General features: G+C 52.1%; 1 protein-coding gene across 1 annotated transcript in view; it reads left to right on the top strand.

Annotated features, from left to right (window-relative positions):
* The window catches only part of ETV7 (ets variant 7), a 34,082-nt gene extending 16,266 nt beyond the window's left edge, over nt 1-17,816 (top strand). Inside the window, exon 7 of the mRNA XM_014529611.1 lies at nt 17,579-17,816. Coding sequence (XP_014385097.1) covers nt 17,579-17,591 — 13 coding nt within the window. The 3' untranslated portion in view covers nt 17,592-17,816. The remainder of the gene's footprint in view (nt 1-17,578) is intronic.
* Nucleotides 17,817-20,624: the final 2,808 nt, after the last annotated feature.

Below are 20,624 nucleotides of genomic sequence, written 5' to 3' on the forward strand. Positions count from 1 at the left end.
CGTGAGGGCACGACCCAGGCCCTGGGCAGATGGGACAGAGAGCGAGTCTCTCGTGAGGGTGGCGAGCTGCACGCCTCCTCCCTCCTCCCCGGGCAGCAGGGATGCCTGGCCGGTGCACTTCGGGACCTGCTGTCGGGGACCTCAGAGCCGCCTGGGGACCTGAGCTGTGAGGACTGGGAGGCTTGCCCAGGACATCGTGGGCCAGGCGGGGCCACAGGCATGAGCTCTCCCGGCCTTGCCCCTGGCTACCTGCCCAGCGAGGTTGGGTGGCCGGGTGCTGAGGGCATCCAGCCCCACGCCTCCAGGTCACAGAAGGGAGCGGCCGCCAGCCTCAGCCCGCCCATCAAGGGCGCGTGCTCCCCGCAGGGCTCCTCTATGAACGGACAAAAGGATGGTTGCTCGGCCAACCTTCGGGATAATGACAACGATGGTACCTGGCATTTAAGTGCTCCCTGTGCAGGCCTTGCGCTCAGGGTCCTGCCTACATGTCATCTCGTTCAGCTCCCACGCCACCGTGAGGTTCAGAGGTCTGGGCACAGGCAGACCTGCAGGGCGGGGTGTCCCCCGAGCCCAGTGCTGCTGTTTCCGTCAGTGATTGCGAGGGTCTCGGGCATGAGGCTTGGCCCTGCCTTTCTGCCTGCGTCTCCGCAACGATCCCTGTCCTCAGTGTTGAGTCTTTGGCGACTGTGGCCCAGTGGGAACCGCCTCCCGTCCGCGCCTGGGCCCCTGTGCGCCTGCGGCCGTACCTGCCTGGTGGCTTTGGGCAAGTTGTTCCACCTCGGAGACCGCAGGTTTCTCATCTGCAAGGTGGGGGCGCTGCCCTGGCTGACCCTTGGGATAGCGGGAAGCTCCGTAAGACCATACCAGTGAGTGCCCAGCGGGTGCCTGCTCCTCAGCGCTTACTCCGTGTCACTGTCAGCCCTGCCAACCGAGAGCTGCTCTCAGCACAGGCCTCTGAGCTGCCGGGCCAGCCTCCCTCTCTGCAGCCCCCAGTCCCGCTGGGCTCCTGGGGGTCGGAGCCTCGCCCTGCACCGGAAATCGAAGGGAGCGTTTTCACTTCATCAAAAACAGAACGTGGATCTGCATCTTCTTTCTGGGGAGGAGGAAACCACCGAGCCGCTTGCCTCCAGCAGGTCAGAAAGCCCGTCTGCGGAACCCGAGTCACCGCAGGAGGAAGTCCTCAGGCTTCTTGGACTTTGGGACTCAAAGCTGGGACCCTCACAAGCAGGGAAACTCCCGCTGAGTCCGCCAGGGGCTCTGACAGTTCCACCCCCCAAAGGGCCAGGCAGGGCGTCCTGCCCCTCCCATCTGCCCTGGGACTGTGCGGTCTCCTGACTCCGGCCGGGGATGCTCTCAGGCCCCGTAGCCTTTCTCATCATCAACCAGAACTGCATACCTGGGGCGGGAGGGATTCCGCCAGCTGCTCCCTTTATAGATCACACAGCGGAGGCCAGAGACGGGGTGACTTGCCCAAGGCACAGAGCCCAGCCGCCTGCTGCCCCTCACGTTGCCTCATTTCTTCTAGTCTCACATCTTTTTCATGGGCCCAAGATGCAGGGGTTTAGACAAGAGAATGGAGTTAGGGTGCTGGCATTGGCCTGCTGGTGTGTCAATGGTTGAAAACACCTGCGTATCCTAGGGGCTGTGTCTTCCCCCAGGGCGATGACTCACCCCACACTGGGACTCTCGGGGCCAGGAGTGGGCCCCGGGCTTGGGCAGCGCTCACCACCCCAGGCCCCGGATCCCTGGGCTCTCCGCTCAGCCCTGCGCTCAGCGCCACCCTCTCCCCATCTCCCCCGGCACATAGGCTGTGCTCAGGGAGGGACACCTGGGTGCAGGAGCAAAGGGATTCTCCAGGCCTTCCTTCCAGGGGCATGAATTGAGCACCTGCTGTGTACCTGGCATCAGGTGAGGCTCTGGGTTTACCCCCACTTTTTACAAATTAGATTCCTGAAAGGCCGTGGGTCACTGAAAACAACACCTGTCAAAGGGGACTTCCTCACACGTAATCTTAACAAGCAGAAAGTACATCCTCATGGTTTAATAAAGCAGACAGTCATCTCCTTTTTGGGGCCAGGTTACATGAATGTCAGCAGTAAATAAAGAGTTTATGAAAAAAGTGGTATAGTAAGAAGTTAGTGAAATAAATTATACAAGTCACTGTCTCCATCCAGTGAAACCATTTACAGCATTAACCCTTGCACTTCTCCTTGACACAGATTCTTTATTATTATTATTACAGTAGGGCCTTGACTTACGAGTGTCCTGACTAACGAGTTTTTCGAGATACGAGCCGTCTCTCAGCCGATTTTTTGCTTTGAGTTGCGAGCTAAAATTCGGGTTACGAGCCAGCTTCAGATACCCCACCGCTAGTTGGCGCAGCGAACGTCACAGTGAACGCCACAACATCAGCCCAGCATCACGTGTCTCACTCGTTCACTTTTTGATTTGACATACGAGTAATTTGAATTACGAGCTCCGTCACGGAACGAATTAAACTCATAAGTCAAGGCCCCACTGTATTTTTAAAATTTTATTTTTCCATTACAGTTGACACTCAGAATTATTTTGTACTAGTTTCAGGTGTTCAGTGTAGTGGTCGATAGTTGTACACTCTGCAAAGCATTCCCAGTGCCCAGCTGGCACTAGGCCTAGTTATTACAGTATTATCGATACTGTATTCCCTGTGCTGCACTTCACATCCCGGGACTGTTCTGTGACTACCAACTTGTGCTTCTTCATCCCCTCACCTTGTTCACACAGCCCCCCAAGCCCTCTCCCCTCTGGCCACCGTCAGTCTGTTCTCTGTGTCTCTGAGCACAACACAGAGAAAGTCTTTTCCCCTCAGATCCCCGCCCCGCCCCGCCCGCCCCAGCTTTATTGGGGTATGACAGACACAGGACACTGTGGAAGGTTAAGGTGTACCATGAGTAGCACTTCCTCCCACCCGGGACCTGCCAGGTCGGGGGCTCCGTGCAGGAAGCCTGGCCAATGCTGTGACCACCCCCTGTCCTCGTGCCGGATGCTAGTGGTGCCAGCCTTCGCGACTCCTTCCCCTGGTCGCTCCCCACGTGTTTTCTACCCAAGTGCTCTCTCGGCGCTTTCAGAGGCGCACGGAAAACACGTATGTTTCAGAGCGAGGGCTGGGGCCTGCAGAGCACCCCGTGAATGAGGCAGATGCAGAGGTGCTGGCTGGGTGGGGCCTGGCCACTCCTGGGACCCCTGGCTCCGCGGCCACTGGGACCGCCCCCTGCTAGGGTGAGGAGTTTAAAGTGGGTTGTCCTGAAGACTGTGTGTATTTTAAACATATCAATCTCTCTCTATATATAAAAGCCTAAGTGACCGAATGACCAAATAACCAAAAGGCTGGTCAACCAGTCACTATGATGTGCACTGACCACCAGGGGGCAGATGCTCAACTCAGGAGCTGCCCCTGGTGGTCAGTGCGCTCCCACAGTGGTAGCACCGCTCAGCCAGAAGCCAGTGCACTGGGCCTCTTGTTTTAATCATAATCTTAATTTTTTAAATTCCAAAATCCTTGTAAGTTACCGGCTCATGGGGAGGAGGACATACAGAGGAGAACTGCTGGCTTAGGTGGACATCTCCCAAGGGGTCCTGGACTGAGAGGGTGCAGACTGGGCTGAGGGACCCCCTCTCCCCCCAGTGCATGAAATTCCGTGCACTGGGCCTCTTGTTTTAATCATAATCTTAATTTTTTAAATTCCAAAATCCTTGTAAGTTACCGGCTCATGGGGAGGAGGACATACAGAGGAGAGCGGGCCCTGACGCAGAGAGGAGGCCCTGGGAGAGGCAGAGAGGCGCCCCGGTCCTGGTGACAAAGTGGCCAGGTGCATTTGGATTCGGCTTGGCAGGTGCCAGGGAAAGCGCCCCTAAGGAGGAGCGTCCAGGCTGCTCTGCCCTCCCCCTTCCCTTGGGAGGGGTGAGGTGTGGGGGTGCGGCGGGTGGTGGGTCTCCCCATCACGAGGGGCCAAGGAAGTGCAGGTGCGGGGACCAGGACAGGCCGATGGTGGAGGCCGGTCCCTGAGGGGTGAAGGGCTCCTCAGGTTTGTGTTTGTGGGCCTGGCTCCCCAAGTCAGGGCTGAGCCCTCCCGCAGGAGAGGAGGAGCCTTTAGGGAGAGGGACCCGTGAGGAGCAGCAGCAGGAGACCAGCAGCCCCACCTGCACATCCCCATGTCACGGGGCAGCTGCTCTGGGGGGAAACCTGGGGGAGCAGTGGGGCGCCCAGCAGCTGTGTTGGAGAGCCGGCCCAGGCCTGTGCTGTGGGCTTCCCTGCGCCTTCCCCGGAGCCTGGCTGCCCTGACGCCCAGGTCTAGGCGTGGGGTGATTGAAATTATGCCCTTTTCTCAGAAAGACATGAGACGGGAAGGAGGACTGATGGGATGAGCAGCTGGCCTGGCCGGGCTCAGGCAGGCAGGCAGAGTGCCCTCAGGCCTGGTCAGGGCCCCGGTCAGTGTGCGGGAGCCGGCAGCACCCTCTCACCTCAGCTGTGCCTCAGGCCCGATAGGCTCTTGGTGCCGTTGTTTTTGCTCAAATGCAGTGAACTCGGTGAGGAAACGCTCACCCACGAAGCTCATTGTGCTCTGTTGGCAGGTGCAAAGGCCTTCGAAGACAGCAAATGACACAATAAGATAATAAACGCAGATGACAGTATAGCCAGTGTAATGAAAGCATGCACCGTGGTAGACAAAATCTTTCAGAATCTGATGTCCATGGGGTTTTTGGGGGGTTGTTATGGGGGTTGCGGGTGTGGTTCCCTGGAGGCTCCTGCAGAACGGAACACGTGGGGAACTTTACTTCTGGGCAAAGACAGCTCAGGGTCACTCCCCGGCACAGAGTCAAGCAGGAGGAGCAAACGAGCCTTCTGCCCCCCTCCAGGCAGCGTCCCAGCGTGTCGTCCAGCAATCCGGAATGAAGTTAGGGAAGGATGTGTCCCTTCCGATCCCAAGGCACGGCTCAGCAACCCGCGTCCCCTTAATAAACCCTCCCTGTGTAGCCTCTCTGATGCCTGCCCAGTGCAGGGCCCGGCTGAGCTCTCACAAACTGCGGCTCCTCCTGACACGTTAGGGGCTCTGCTCTGGCTTCACAGCCCAGGTTTCTGAGGACACAGGTGCTTCGTCCCATGGAAGGTTCTGCAGTTTAAAACCATGTCCACCAGGTGGCGCAAAGCCTCCTGTGTTGGCGTTGGGACCGCTGTCTGCCCACAGTGCCTGCTCTGTGACGGAGCATGCCTGCCTCTCCTAGGATGTGAGTACGACTCTCCAACTCAGGCAAACTCCATAAATAGACATCCAGCCACGGCTTGAACACCTCCAGTGACAGGGAGCTCACCACCTCGGGGGGCAGGTAAAGAGCGTGAGTAAGGGTGGAACTTAAGGCACCAGAAAGCCACCTGATGTCACCCCTCCTCTCCCACCCACAGGCCAATGGTTTCTGAAATGCCTATCTTCCAAGTCCCTCTGCTGGGAATAACTATCTCCTTTTCTTTTCACTGTATCTCTGAGTAGCTTATCTGCTTTCTGAGCAGAGGCCCCAACGAGACCTCGTATTTATTTTTTATTGAGTTTATTGGGGTGACGTGGTTAATAACATTATATAGGTTTCAGGTGTGCAATTCTATAATACATCGTCTGTATATCGTATTGTGTGTTCACCACCCCAAGTCAAGTCTCCTTCCATCACATTTATACATGAGCAGTATCCCGCTGTGTAATGCACCACAGCTGTTTTATCCACTCATCTACTGATGGGCACTTGGGCTGCCTCCAGATCTTGGCATTGGAAATAACTCTCCAATGTATCCAATATATTCTTGATTTTCTTAAGAGAGAGAGAGAAACATAGATATGTTGTTCCACTTATTCATGCATTCATTGGTTGATATTTGTATGTGTCCTGCCTGGGGATTGGACCCAAAACCTTGGCGTTTTGGGACAATGCTCTAACGAACTGAGCTACCCTGCCAGGGTGCATACATTCCTTTGAATCTTTTGATTCTAAATCATTTTTAGATTTTGGAGGGAGCTCCATACTGTTCTCCACAGTGGCTGCGCCAGTCTGCGTTCCCACCAGCAGTGCACGAGGGCTCCCTTTTCTCCACACCCTCGCCAGCACTTGTTTATGGATTTACTGATGGTGGCCATTCTGACAGGAGTGAGGAGAGGCCTCCTTGTGGTTGGAATCTGTGTGTTCCAGTGAGACTTTGCACAGGTCTGGGGCCCAGGCCAAGGGTGTGAAGAGCCTCTCCATGCCCGTCCCACACGCAGCCCCTGGTTAGGGCTCAGCCCTGGGGCTCCCTCAGGTCCCTGGTGACTTAGTGAAGCCGGGCTTCTGGGCCTTGGTCTGCACATCTGGGAAATAAGGAGCAGCGCCCTCTGCCCCCTGGGCCACATTAAGTTGCTGAGAACCTTCAAGTGCAACAACGTGTGCGTTTATCTAACAAATATTTATTTAGCATCTGCTACAGGGTGGGGCAAAAGTAGGTCTACCGTTGTTCCAATGGAAAACAATACAATCATAAATAATAATACAAGACTAAACTGTTGTGTGTACTCACAGCTGTGGTCCTACTTTTGCCCCACCCTGTATATGCCAGGCATTGTTCTAGAAACTGGGGAATACAGCGGTAACCACGTCAGAGAAATAAACAATACGTGACGGCCTACGTGCCATGAAGAAAAACAAGAGTCACGTGAAGGGGCCAGTGCCCAGTGGAGCTGCCGGAGATGTGAGAAGCATGTGTGAGCAGGAGCAAGTCACCCCACCTGCTTCAGTCCCCCTGCCGTCCGCCTGCCCCCTTCTTGGCTGTGGCGCCTGTTGTTATGTGTGATCAAGTGCGAGCGTAATGGGCATGAATAATGCAGGCAGGAGGCTGGAGGAAGGCCAATTTGGCCAGGAGCCACCCCTCTCTACACCTGTCCGTTGCCCGTGGAGGAGCCACGAGCTAAGACCAAGGAGATCATAGTCTGAACAGACCTCAACACCCCAACGCAGGGCGCGCCGTGTGTTGTTGAAAGTGCTCCGGCTGGAAAGCCCCAGAATTCTACCTGTGACTCTTGAAATCCCAGCAGTCTGGTCAGCGAGGGATTCCCCTTGGTCCTATGATCGCACTCTCCAGCCGGTGACCTGCTCAGGCTCTCACCCTGTGGGTGGGGTGGGGTGCACATCAGATTCTCAGGGGGCAGGTGCCTGGGGGTGGGGGTGGACATGGTGTGTGAATCCCCAGAGATCCTGAAGCCCCTGCTAAGGCACTTTCCCCCACCAGCCTCCTGGGCATGGCGAGCTGACCCGTCGTAGGGATGGGACACTGAAGATCAGAGGTGCCAGGGGAGCCGAGGGCCGGCACCTGGCTCCCAGCCGGACCCCCTCCCAGCTCTGAGACCCTCCCACAAAGCTCTAGTGATTTGCAGAAAAGGAAAAAGTTATGTTCTCCTGGCTGAACAGTGAATAAATAATTCACCAACTTGGGTCTTGCTTAGCCACCAACAATAAACCAATCAGGGAAGGGAGGAGGTCTGAGTTAGAGCTCACAGCAGAAGGTCCCAAAGAAATAACGTCACAAAAGCTTGTGGCGCAACCACACCTTTATCTTGGGCCAGAAAGTGCCTTTCTGATAACACAGCCGCCTTGGCACGAGGGAGACATGCCCGGGTGGAAACCGAGCTCCTTCTGAGGAAGCCGGTCGCTGACCCTGCGCCTGCTGCAGGGGAGGTGACCACCGCATGGCCACGCCGTCCCTGCAGACAGCACCTCCGCTTCCCGGGCGTTTCCCAGGCCTGCCAGGCTTGCTGGTGGGCGGGGCGGGGCGTCCCTGCAGACAGCACCTCCGCTTCCCGGGACAGACGGTTTCCCAGGCCTGCCAGGCTTGCTGGTGGGCAGGGCGGGTCCCCTCCATGAAGTCACTCGGGGACCCAGGCTGGTGGGGGCACTGCTCGGCCCTTCATGCGGTTCCCGTGTGGAGGTCGACCTCCAGCCACAGGTGGGGCAGAGACAACGGAGGGGATTGGGAAGGGTTTACATGGGCCAGACTGGGGGGCAGGCAGCCATCATTTCTGCCCACATTTCATGGCCAGAATCAGGCAGCTGGAATCCCAGCTGTGCTCCGAGCTCCTTTGGAAAGATCTGCAGTCCTTATTCACACCCCGCTCCCTGGCCAGGAGGCGGGCCTGCGTGGGGTGCACCAGCGGGCTCCCTCGTCCTGTGCTTCTGGGGGCGGTTGTCGAGGAGGAGAGTGTGGCCGAGCACCCCAGCCCCTTCCTGCCCTGCCGCTGCCATGGTTGGCTATGTTCCTGAACGGCAGGGCCGGTTTCTGTCACCGCCCTCACTACAGTCGCTCCCTCCGAGCTGTGTCCCTGCTCCTCCCCTTGTCCTTGTCCGTCAGGCACAGGGCGGCAGCTCCCAGCGTTGCTGGCCCGGGAAACCGCACCCTCCCTTGTTTTCCCCACACCCTGCACCCAGCCTCGTAAACCGCCTTGTTATCACCTGTACACGTGCTCAGGATGCGTCAGCCATCGTCTCCTGCTGGGATGGACCCGCACGGCCACACAGACACACAGAGGCGGGCCTGGGAGCCCCCCTGGGCACAGGCTCCCCGCAGTGTGGAATCGGTCACAGCTGGTTGTCTCTGCCCCATTCATTCTGACCTCTGTCCAGGCTGCTTGTGTGGCCTCGGGCAATGTCTTTTCTCTGCACCCCCTTTTCTCATCTGTAAAATGAGGGGCTGGGCCAGGAGATCTATTTGATTGGCATCAGTAGCCCCTCCAGCTGCAGATGGCGCCTCAGTTGCCCTGAGATACTTGGCTCTTTACCTGAACTCCAGGCAGCTTTCTCTTCCTGGCTCCATAGGAGCGGCAATCCCACACCCCAGCGGTCGCCAACCTTCCGAACCTCACGGGCCACCGGTGGTCCGCGGACCCCCGGCTGGCAACCGCTGCTCCAAAGGTTTCCTTACCCCATTGCCTGCCACGCATCCTCTCCCAGCTTCATCTTCTGGATGGAGCTGTGTCCCCTCCAATTCATGTGTTGAAGGCCTAACCCCCAGCACTTGAGAATTGACTGTATTTGGAGATAAGGCCTTTGAAGAGGTGATTAAGCTACAACAAGGCCATTAAGTGTGGGCCCTACTCCAGCTGGACAAGTGTCTTATCAAAAGAGGAGATTAGCCCTGGCCGGTTTGGCTCAGCGGATAGAGCATCAGCCTGCGAACTGAAGGGTCCCAGGTTCGATTCCCGTCAAGGGCATGTACCTTGGTTGCAGGCACATCCCCAGTAGGGGGTGTGCAGGAGGCAGCTGATCGATGTTTCTCTCTCATCGATGTTTCTAACTCTCTATCCCTCTCCCTTCCTCTCTGTAAAAATCAATAAAATATATTTTTAAAGAAAAGAGGAGATTAGGACAGAGAGACACCAGGACGAGGTATGCACAGAGGAAAGACCACGAGAGGACATAGCCAGAGAGAGAGGCTTCAGAAGAAGCTAAACACCTTCAACTTGAACGTTCAGCCTCTAGAACAGTGAGAAAGTACATTTCTGGTGTGAAGCCACCCAGGCTCTGGGGCTTTGCTATGGCAGCCCCAGCAGATGAATACATGTCCTGCACTGGGTTCCAGCCCTGCAAAGCGTCCCTGTGTTATGGCTCAGTCCTTTGATAATTAACTTGTGATGATGTTTTAATGGAGGTGACAGAGTCCCTCAGATTTCCCGCAGTAACATATCTGTACTTGAAACATCTGTCTTCAATGCCCAACCCCTAAGAGAGATTGGCAATGAGGTAATACAGGGATCAGCCCAGTACCTGTCTTGACATCCTGCTAATGTTTGATTTTGCCTCTGGGAGTGGCTCCCCTCCCACTCCACCAATCTTCTGTCCTTGGCAGTGGTGAAGGGCCCTTAACCCAGGCAGGGCCGCTGACAGCAGCCCATTCCTCTGACCACAGCCATTGGTCCAGAGATGGCATATGACCTAGGACAGGCCAATCAGAGAACTTCCCTGGGATCTTTCTAACTGGATCTGGCAAGGAAGTTATCCCCAAGCTGTGAGTGGCCATGTCATCTGCCATGAGGGATGCCAGAGAAGCAGGAAGGTGGGGTGAGGTCCCAACAGGGTCTGGTCTCCTAGTTCCAATCCTTGGAATTTCTGAGCTGTCCTGATCCCCAGGGATCTCCCTTCAAATTTTTTGACAACCCCAATCACTTTCTAACAAAGGTCTTCTCCCTGAAGGGGGTCCGAGTTGGTGTTTTGTCTCATGCAAATGAGAAAGCTTTGACTATATTTTGAGAAGGAGCTACAATGATTAGTCAAAGGATTATTTGGAACCCTTCAAGGTCACTTCCGGGGCCCACCACATCTCTCTACCCTAGGGGGTGAGGTCCCCGTCACTAAAGGTTTTCAAGAGAAGAGGGGGTGTCCGCTGGGAAGGATCAGAGGGAGTCCACTACATTGGAGCTCAAGAGGTTTAACTGGGTGGCATCGAAGGTGCTCAGTAATAATCACTGGCCCCTGCCTGGCCAGTGTGGCTCAGTGGTTGAGCGTTGACCCATGAACCAGGAGGTCACGGTTCGATTCCCTGTCAGGGCACATGCCCGGGTTATGGGCTCAATCCCCAGTAGGGGACATGCAGGAGGCACCCAATCAATGTTCTCCCCCCTCTCTCTCTCTCTCTCTCTCTCTCCCTCTCCCTCTCCCTTTCTCTCTCTGAAATCAATATAAACATTTTTTTAAAAATCACTGGCCCCATTGTGTGCGAGAGAGACCTGCGGGGATTAGAGGCCTGGTGCTTGACTATGGTTCTGGTTTTCTCACACAGGCAGGATCAACATTTATGAGCATCACAGTAAGACACCACATTCATAAGTGAAAGACATAATCACATGAACATCTCAATAGACACAGAAGAAGTGCTTGACCAAGTCCAAATGCTTTTATGATGAAAATACTCAACCAAAAAGATTTTAAGAAAACTTAACCTGATAAATCTTGCTATAAATAAATAAGAGGCATCCAGCTTGTTCATGATGACAGGATATTGTATACAAAAAGTCCTAAGGAAAACAGTCTGTTCGAACCAATGGATGAGTTCAGCAAGGTTGCAGGATACAAAATTAATCCACAGAAGCCTATTGTACTTATAGACACTAGCAATGAACAATTTGAAAATGAAATTTAAAAACAATTCTATTTACAATAGTATCAAAATTTAAAGTACTTAGGAATAAACTTAAAGGGCAAAAACTATACTCTGAAAACTACAGCATTGTTGAAGGAAATTAAAGAAGCTCTAAATAAATGTGTAGACACCCCGTGTTCATGTATCAGAAGACTTAATATTGTTAAGATGGCAACACTTTTCAAATTTGATCTACAGATTCAGGGCAATCCCTATCAAAATTCCAACTTCTTTCTGTTCAGAAATAGAAAAGCTAATCCTAAAACTTACAAGATTGCAAATGACCCTGAGTAGCCAAAGCAACCTTGAAAATAAAAAAAGCTGGAGGACCGACATTTCCCAATGTCAAAGCTTACTGCAAAGCTACAGTAATCAGAACAAGTGGGACTGGCATAGGATAGACATGTAGATTGGTAAAATAAAACGAGAATTCTGAAATAAAGCCATATATCTATGGCATTTGATTGTTATTTATTTCTGCTGTTTGTATTTTCCAGTTTTCTTGAATCAGGGATGAGGTATCTGATTACAGTGTTATAGGAAGCATGATTCATTGCCCTTCGTCTAGACTTTTCTTTTGTATCTTGAACAGCTCGGTCAAGATAAGTATTTGTAAGCTGTACCAGTCGGGTTCAATTGGAGGAAACAGAAACTTCATCGGCTAATTTTAACAGAAAAGGACTCAAGGGTGTACAGAGTCATTGGAAGGGTTGGAGGAGTGGGTTCAAGTGGGACCTCAAGGAATGTTCTGGAACACCTCCACCAGACGGCAGGGGGCCACCCTTGCTCCATGGAGAGGGGCCCACATGCTGGAACGCTACTGAAAAATACACAGCTTCTCTTGCCCTTGCTTGTCCCAGCAGCAGCTGGATCCAGGGGAAGAGGACCCCATCTCATGGCTCCCTCCCCCTTCTTGGGCCAGAACATCTACTTCTCAGATCCAAGTTCTCATCGGAAACTCTAGCTGCAAAGAAGTCTGGGAAGTTTTCTTTTCAGCTTTCCAGTCCCCGAGATAGAGGAAGGGACCCGACCCTCGAAGGAGGCTAGCGTGGATGTACATGGGGTCAACCCATCAGGACTGCCTCCTTATATCAAGATTTTTCTAAAAAATATATTTTCATTGATTCCCAGAGAGAAAGGGAGAGGGAGAGAGAGAGAGAGAGAGAAACATCAATGGTGAGAGAGAATCATTGACCAGCTGCCTCCTGCACACCCCACACTGGGGATCGAGCCCGCAACCCCAGTAGGTGCCGTGACCAGGAATCGAACTGTGTGCTCCTGATTCATAGGTGGACGCCTAACCACTGAGCCACGCCAGCCGGGCGTTGTCAAGATTTTAACATTGAATTTGGTTCAATCGTTACTTGAGCTAAACAACTGATGCAGGATATTTCTTTGTATGAAATTTGTATTTGCTGTGTGAGATGACTTTTCCCCTTTGTGGAGTCTATGGGCCATGCCCTGGGAACGGGGAGAAGGGGTTTCCTTTGAGGAGTCCTCGCGTTGAACTGCGGGTGCTTTCCCGCTGGCTGATGCTGAAGTGAATGATCACTTTCTCCACAGGGAGTGAGAAGCTCCTGTGTGTCTAGGAAGCAAGGGCTTCCACGTATTCTCTTGAGCATAATGAGCACTTCCTGGAGGAAACAATATACTTGATAAGCTGAATATTTTTTTCAAGAAAGACCCAGCTGCTCAAGCACCAACTCAGAGGCCAGGAAGCATTTGAGAAGTTGCTTACCTTCACTGATAACAGAGAAAGGCAAATCAAAACAAGAACGGCTCCCCCGGTCCCACAAGGAACCGGCTCCGTCGCGGCCACTGTGGGACCCACAGACCACGGCTGGAGGTTAGAGCGGCAAACTTTTGGAAGGGAATTTAAATGTCTCCCCTGCAGCCCAGCCACTCTATTTCTAAGGACACACCTTCCAGAAACGTTCTCTATGCAACAAACAAACAAACAAAGAACCCCCCCCCCCCCCCCCATTTATAGAGATACTTCCTGAAGCACTGGGTTACGGTTAGAAAGTCCTGGGGGAAATCCCAACGACTGGCAGGGGGTTGGATAAATAAATACAACGTAGCGTCGATCCTCCCGTCCTGACGCGGAAGGGCCGTGTGGACACCCTCGAAGGGGCAGGGCTGGGGGCTCTGGGCCCTTTGCCAAATGGCGATGCCACCTTGTCTGCGGACGTTGGGAACTGGGAAAACCGTGATTCAGAGAACACGGCACAGCAAGGCTTAGGTCGATGTTGTTCTATAAGATAATTTATATAAATTATATCAAGGAACTGGGCTAAAGGTGTGGGATAGTCTCTAGTCTTCATGCTTTCCATTGTTAGGAGAATTTTACTTAGCTTTCCGTGCCCCTGGCCGTCCTGATCGTCAACCACCTCTGGTTTAAAGCGGTGGCCGAGCTGCGGACGAGCTGATGGGCGTCCACCTCCTCGCCCCTACCCCGCCCCCCCCCCGCCTGCCTAAGTTGAAGTGAGGGAAGGTCCACTCCAGCGTTTGAAAGCTTCAAGGACGAAGGTCACCAGCAGAAGGCCGAGACGCCAGTGTTGGTAAAATGCCATTTTCTCGATGTCGCTTTGCATGGGAAGCAGGGGGCGGGGCTGGCGTCCCTCCTGAGTCCTCACTGTCTCTTGGAGTGGGAAGCCTCTCTCTTACTCAGTTAAGGACACTCTCAGGGCTTGGAAGGCGAGGGGACTCTCCCCTGCTCTTTGGTTAAAAGCCCCCTGAGCACAATGTTTATTGTGGAGCCAACACAACAACATAAACACAAAAGAAAAAGAGCGCATTGCGGCCCGAGTACACGGAGTGCTCCCACCTGTGGCGATGCTGATGCTGATAAGTGATGTTACGCTGTTTCTATGAAAAGGACCCCAGAGGAGCTGGCTCAGAGCAGGACAGCCTCCCAGGTGCGGGTGCTGTGGAGCACCTGTGTTTCCCGCCGCACGGACGTGTGCCTTGCAGTGCGGCAGAAGGACCCAGTGGGCTTGCCCGTCTGTCCGCAGATAAGACGGGACCTTCCAAGTCCTGGGTCCTGGTGGAGTGACCTTACTTCCCCACCAGAGGACAGTCCTGCTGCTGCAAAGGCCCCCTCTCCCCTGCCCAGGCTCCTCCTGCCACCCGGCCACATCCCGGGGTCTCAGGGTGGTCAGCGGGCCCGCCTCCCACGGTCACCTGGGGACAGCCTCTGCGGAGGAGACCTGGTCCCACCCTGGCCTCGGAAGGGTGGATGTCACTCAGGGCAGAAAAGGCCTGAGCAACGCCCCCGGAATCCACCTGGTTCAGTTTCCTCCATACGGCTCTGCAGTCAATTTCAAAGGTTAGTTAGTGTCACTTTTACTTCATTTGATTTGTTTATGTTTTTAGGGCCAGGAAGGGAACGCTTTGAAAGTCCCGGGCAGTGCAGCGGGCGCTCCTGAGAGCTTCCTCCAGCAGGAGGGGCATCCCAGTGCGACCCTCACTCACAGGACCCGGGCAGCCCACAGCTGAGCCGGGTGGGGCGCCAGTCCCCCGACACCCACCCTGCTAAACGGCTGTGTGTGAAACAGTGTGCGCTAGTTTCCTGTCCTGTGACAAATTACCACAAACGTGGGGCTTCAGACAACAGACATTTAGTCTTCCGCAGGTGGCAGAGGTGCAAACGCAAGATGCTGGCGGGCTGGGTGCCCTCGGAGGCTCTGGGGGGGGACTCCAGGCCGCCTTTCTCCAGGATGTCATGCTGCGCAGCCTGGCACCCTGGCTGCAGACGCTTCTGTCCAGTCTCTGCCTGTGTTCCCCGCCGTCTTCCCTCGGTGTGTCTCCGGCAGGCTCCGCCTCCTGCCTGCCTCCTACGAGGACATCTGCCGTGGGACTCAGGGCCCTCTAAACCCAGGACGGTCTTATCGTGAGGCCCTTCATTTAATTACCTCTGCAAAGACCTTTTCAAACAAAGTCACATTCACAGATTCTGGGGTTCGGCCTTGGCCATGTTCGTCGGGGTCCTTAATCAGCCCACTGCAGGGAGGGGCCAGGGCCTGAGGCCAGCGCGGCTCTAACTAGTCATGGCACGTTGCACATCTCTCTGTCTGACAGTTTGCGTAGCCCATACCTGTAACAGGTCCCGGGGCCTGAGGCCAGCGCGGCTCTAACTAGTCACGGCACGTTGCACATCTCTCTGACAGTTTGCGTAGCCCATACCTGTAACAGGTCCCGCGGACTCACCGGCATCCTGCCCCCATAGAGACCTGGTGGAAGATGGGTGTGATGAAGCCCACATCTGCCGGAGGAACCGATGCTCAGTGGGAGGAGGAGGAGATGGGAATGTGGGGCAGGTGGTCCACCCTGAGGAACAAGAGACCGGCCCCCTCCCCTCCCCCAGCTTGTTGTCACTCCCAGGACTTGGCTGATGGGAAGTGTGTTCAGAGCTGCAGCCACCGCTTGGCGTGCTCCTCGGGAGGGAGGTTGTGGCAGAGAAGGCCTGGCCCGCAGCTGGAGTTCCTCTGTGAAACCGAGAGCCCAGGGCCCTGTGTTCGAGGCCCCGGTGGACAGGAAGCGTCTACGGTCGCAGCAACCTGGAAGCTGCCACTGGGGGAGACACTCCCGGATCCTCTCTTCAAACCCCCTCTGCCGAAAGGTGCTAGACCAGTGGTTCTCAACCTTCTGGCCCTTTAAATACAGTTCCTCATGTTGTGACCCAACCATAGAATTATTTTCGTTGCTACTTCATAACTGTAATGTTGCTACTGTTATGAATCGTAATGTAAATATCTGATATGCAGGATGGTCTTAGGCAACCCCTGTGAAAGGGTCGTTCGACCGCCAAAGGGGTCGCGACCCACAGGTTGAGAACCGCTGAGTTAAAGTAAAGTGAGTTCCTTACAGATGCAAGATAGCTGGTATGAGGCATACTGCAAGCCCCAAAGTTATTTAAAACTAATAATAAAAATAATATTTTTACAAAGTGATGGAACAGAACCACAAGGATTCTTTGACAATTGTTCTAGGAGAAAATCAAAACTCATGCAGATAATTGGGGGCCCTCCACGTTACAAATCCTGTATGATGAAATAAACTCATCTTCTTCAAAGCTAACTTCTAAGCACGGGAGGCATCTCCATGCTTTCCATTCCTACAAGTTCTCTAAAGAAAAACCAAGTACAATAGTAACCCCAATACTAACCATAATCAATTCACTCTGGGATTTAGAAACTCATCCCAAGACAGTGAATGGACTTCAGGGCTCCCTGGTACCCTAGCTCCCTCCATCATCAGAGCTAAGATGTTCCTACTGTGTATACTATAGGTTAGTGCTAACATGAGTGGACATTTGAAAATACAAAGCATGGAAGCTCAACAGCTCTTCAGTAACACAAAGCCACTTTCATCACAACACTTCAACTCAAACCTACTATTTAAATCTAATATTCATTCTAGGTCCAACAAGACAACCAAGATACATGCCCTTGACCGGAATCGAACCTGGGACCCTTCAGTGCATAGGCCGATGCTCTATCCACTGAGCCAAACCGGTTACGGCTACTTTTTTAGTTTTTTAAAGTGACATTATTTTTACATGTGATGCTTTAAAGCACCTGGGAATTATTTTATGCTACAGTGTGAAGTGTAGGTCTAACTAATCCAGCCGATTTCTCCAACCCCATTGCTCTATAAGCCACCTCTTCCTGCTGGTTTGTGAGCTTTCTTTCTCATACATGAATTTCACCTGCTCCTTGGAATGGTTTCAGAGCCACCTGTTTTTTCCCATTGATTTCTCTCTTCTTGTTGACACTATCTTGTTTTACTTCTTCAGCTTTATAATGCATTTACTATCTGGCAGAGAAAATGTCCTTTCTTCATCCCAATTGGTTTTCTTTTCCAAAAATGTTATAGTGATCTTACCTGTTAATTTGCTAGGTGGAATACAGGCAGGAAAATTTTGTCAGTTTCTAAATTCTAATTGAGTCAAATTCTTTAGAATTTAAGTTGAAAGTGTGGTGAACTGTGAATTAACTAGGAGAGAATTTAAATGTTTTGCATAAGCCTCCCATTCAAGAGTATGGGCGTTTTTATATTTTCTCACATCTTTTATATTGCGTAGGCACCATACATTTCTTTTTTAGGGCTAGAGTGTCTCTTAATTGTTATTGTGGCTGGGATATTTTCTGCCATCATACCTCCTGATTGGTTATATAGAAATAAAGTCAATAGAAAATATAGTAAACAATATTAAATAAAAAACTTGATTTTTGTGTGTATTTAGTTTGCACACAGTCTTCTTTGTTTTATTAATTCTAATTTTTCACAAAGAATTCAGTTGATCCCAATTTTCTGGCTGTGTAATTATATTTTTACAAGTGATAATAATATTGCCTTCCTCTCTGTGTCTGTATATATCTGTATCTGTGTAAGGATTTCAATCTAAAAATGGGACCAGAGGATACGAAATGGAGAACTGCATGCATGTACCCGCAGAAGAACAGAACTTGAGAACTGAGACTGATTTCCATTAAATGCCCGATTTACAGAAAACAGAGATGATCTCCTGCCCGATCAATATCTGCCAAGAATCTCTCCCCATCTCCAAGCTAATGAGCCCCGTGCTTGGACTCTGCCGGGACTTCCTCTTCTTTGCACCGCCTGCCTATAAACAGCCACCCTAAGTCCTCAGTGGACTCGCCTGTAGCTTGCTACACCGTGTGTTTCTATGGTTGCAATGCTTCTGCTATTCCCAAAGAAACTCAAAGTTCTGATCAGTTGAGCTCACCTCGGTGTACCCCCTTATTTAGGTTGACATCAGTGGTGTCAGCCGTGGGATCTGAAGGCGCTGACCCTCAGAATCGAGGGAGGTGCCCACGCGGAGCCCCTTGAGCTCTAAGCTTCTGGGATTTGCCTTTTGCTTCTGGTTTGGTGAGTCTCCTCTTGGGCCTGAGCTCCCTCCTTCTGGTCGAGCTCCGACTGTATTTGGATTTGGAGAAGGACAGATGGTCCATCTGGGGAGTGCTCTTGGTTTCTGAATGAGAATGTGCTTGGTTTAGATCTAAATATGTGGATTTTCCTGAAAGCAGAACTGAAACCAAAACGGGCGGGCGCGGGTTGAGCACCTGATGCTGCTCGAGCACTTGCCACCTTTACATGACAGACAAGCGCCTCTGAAGCAAGAGGCTCCGAGTAAGGATAATGTGGTCACGGACAAGCGATGGGCCCCCTACCTCTCACCGGGAATTCCATGCAACGAGGAACAACTGGTCATGAGTTAGACAAGGCTGTCCACCAGGAAAAAGTAGAATCCCATAAAAGGCACACTAACAAAACCCAAGTCCCAACCCTACACGTACCCCTTAGGCTATTTAGGATTTTTTCCCCCTTTGCTCTCAGGAAAACTCCAAAAATGGGATCCCGGTCATCTAAATGCTTTAAGGTGGCCCCTGTTTAGGACCCTGCCCGGTTTTATGTAAAAAAAAAAAAAATAAAAAACCCCTACCTCCCGGGAATTCCATGCAACGAGGAACACCTGGTCATGAGTTAGACAAGGCTGTCCACCAGGAAAAAGTAGAATCCCATCAAAGGCACACAAGTCCCAACCCTACATGTACTCCTTAGGCTATTTAGGATTTTTTCCCCCTTTGCTCTCAGGAAAACTCCAAAAATGGGATCCCAGTCATCTAAATGCTTTAAGGTGGCCCCTGTTTAGGACCCTGCCCGGTTTTATGTTAAAAAAAAAAAAAAGACAAAACAAAACAAAAAAACAAGAGGTTTCTCCTCATGTGCATAGACCAATTTTACTGAAGGCAACCTAGCCTTGCAATGGCCATTATGAGAAATGTTCCAATTAGACAAGACCATTCATGTAAGAAGTGCACTTGAGCCCTAGCCAGTTTGGCTCAGCGGCTAGAACGTCGGACACCTGCAGACTGAAGGGTCCCAGGTTCGATTCCAGTCAAGGCACATGCCCAGGTTGTGGGCTCGATTCCCAGTGCGGGGCATGCAGGAGGCCAGCTGATCATGATGCTCTCTCATCTTTGATGTTTCTATCTCTCTCTCCCTCTCTCTTCCTCTCTGAAATCAATAAAGATATATTTTTAAAAAGGAGAAGAAGTACACTTGAAAGCAAGGGTTCCCAATGGGATAGCTGTTCTAATTGGCACTCAGAAGTCTTCAAAGTCTTCAAAATTCCAAAATAGCTTCATTGAAACATTCATGCAAAGGCTAATGAAAAATTGGCTATAAGAGGCGCCTAAAACAACGACTGTAAGCCTGCTGTGATTCCTATGGCTCCTCCCAATCATCCTTTACTTGAGCTCTCATTCTATCATCTGTCTGGGGACTATATGACCACAAACGAAGGTCTGCCAAGTTAGTGGCCTTACAGACACCCCCATGTCTACCCTTGAAGGAGGTTCCCATGTGGGCCCCTGCCAGTGTCGGCAGGACACTGAGGAATTTTCTGGTAAACTGCTACTAATGATTCTCTCACACAGCCCAGGGGATAATAAAATGAAAATGAATGGAAACCGTGTTAGGTTCTGGTAGATACCAGAGCGCCTTGAAGGAGGTTCCCATGTGGGCCCCTGCCAGCGTTGACAGGACACAGGAATTTTCTGGTAAACTGCTACTAATGATTCTCTTACACAGCCCAGGGGATAATAAAATGAAAATGAATGGAAACCGTGTTAGGTTCTGGTAGATACCAGAGCTGCGCTCTCAACTTTAACCCCCACTCGCTTTGGAGCCTGCAGCGTGGATCCTGGAAAAAGGGGCAGAAGCCGGGAGGGGTGAGCACTCAGACCAGAACCAGCTGGCCCCAAGCTCTGCCCGGAGCTCCCAGTTGAGAGAGGAAGATAATGTCTCACTTTCCCAGTGCAGACCCGTGGGCTACTGGTCCTTTCTCTCCCAGGGATAGCTGTCACCTTCTTGTTGGTCTTATTTTGTGTTCCGAGATCTTGGCTTGTCAGTCATGAGGATGGAGACCCCAAAATATGACTGGACAGAATGAGGGTTTCCTTCCATTTGCAGCAAGGGTCCATGGCCAGGCCTTAGAGGAATGTCAAGTCTTTCTTTCTCTTGGTTATCTTCGGGAGTGGCTGTGGATATTAGAAGGGCAGTATCTTTTGCACCCTTTTTGGAGATGCCTTTTGGGTTTTCTCTTGGTTATCTTCGGGAGTGGCTGCGGATTATTAGAAGGGTAGTATCTTTTGCACCCTTTTTGGAGATGCCTTTTGGGTCCGTGGGGTTGTTCAGTATTGCCAGGGATATTTACTGTTTGTCCTGGCTGAAACCTGATAAGGTATTTGATTTTAAAAGAGTAGCTCTAGCCCTGGCTGGTGTGTTCAGTTGGTTGGGCATCATCCCATGCATCGAAAACTTGATGGTTCGATTCCCAGTCAGGGCACATACCCAGGTTTTGGGTTTGGTTCCTGGTTGGGGGTAAGTACAGGAGGCAACTGATCTATGTCTC

This window comes from Myotis brandtii, unplaced genomic scaffold, assembly GCF_000412655.1.
Source record: "Myotis brandtii unplaced genomic scaffold, ASM41265v1 scaffold687, whole genome shotgun sequence".
NCBI classification, from domain to species: Eukaryota; Metazoa; Chordata; class Mammalia; order Chiroptera; family Vespertilionidae; genus Myotis; species Myotis brandtii.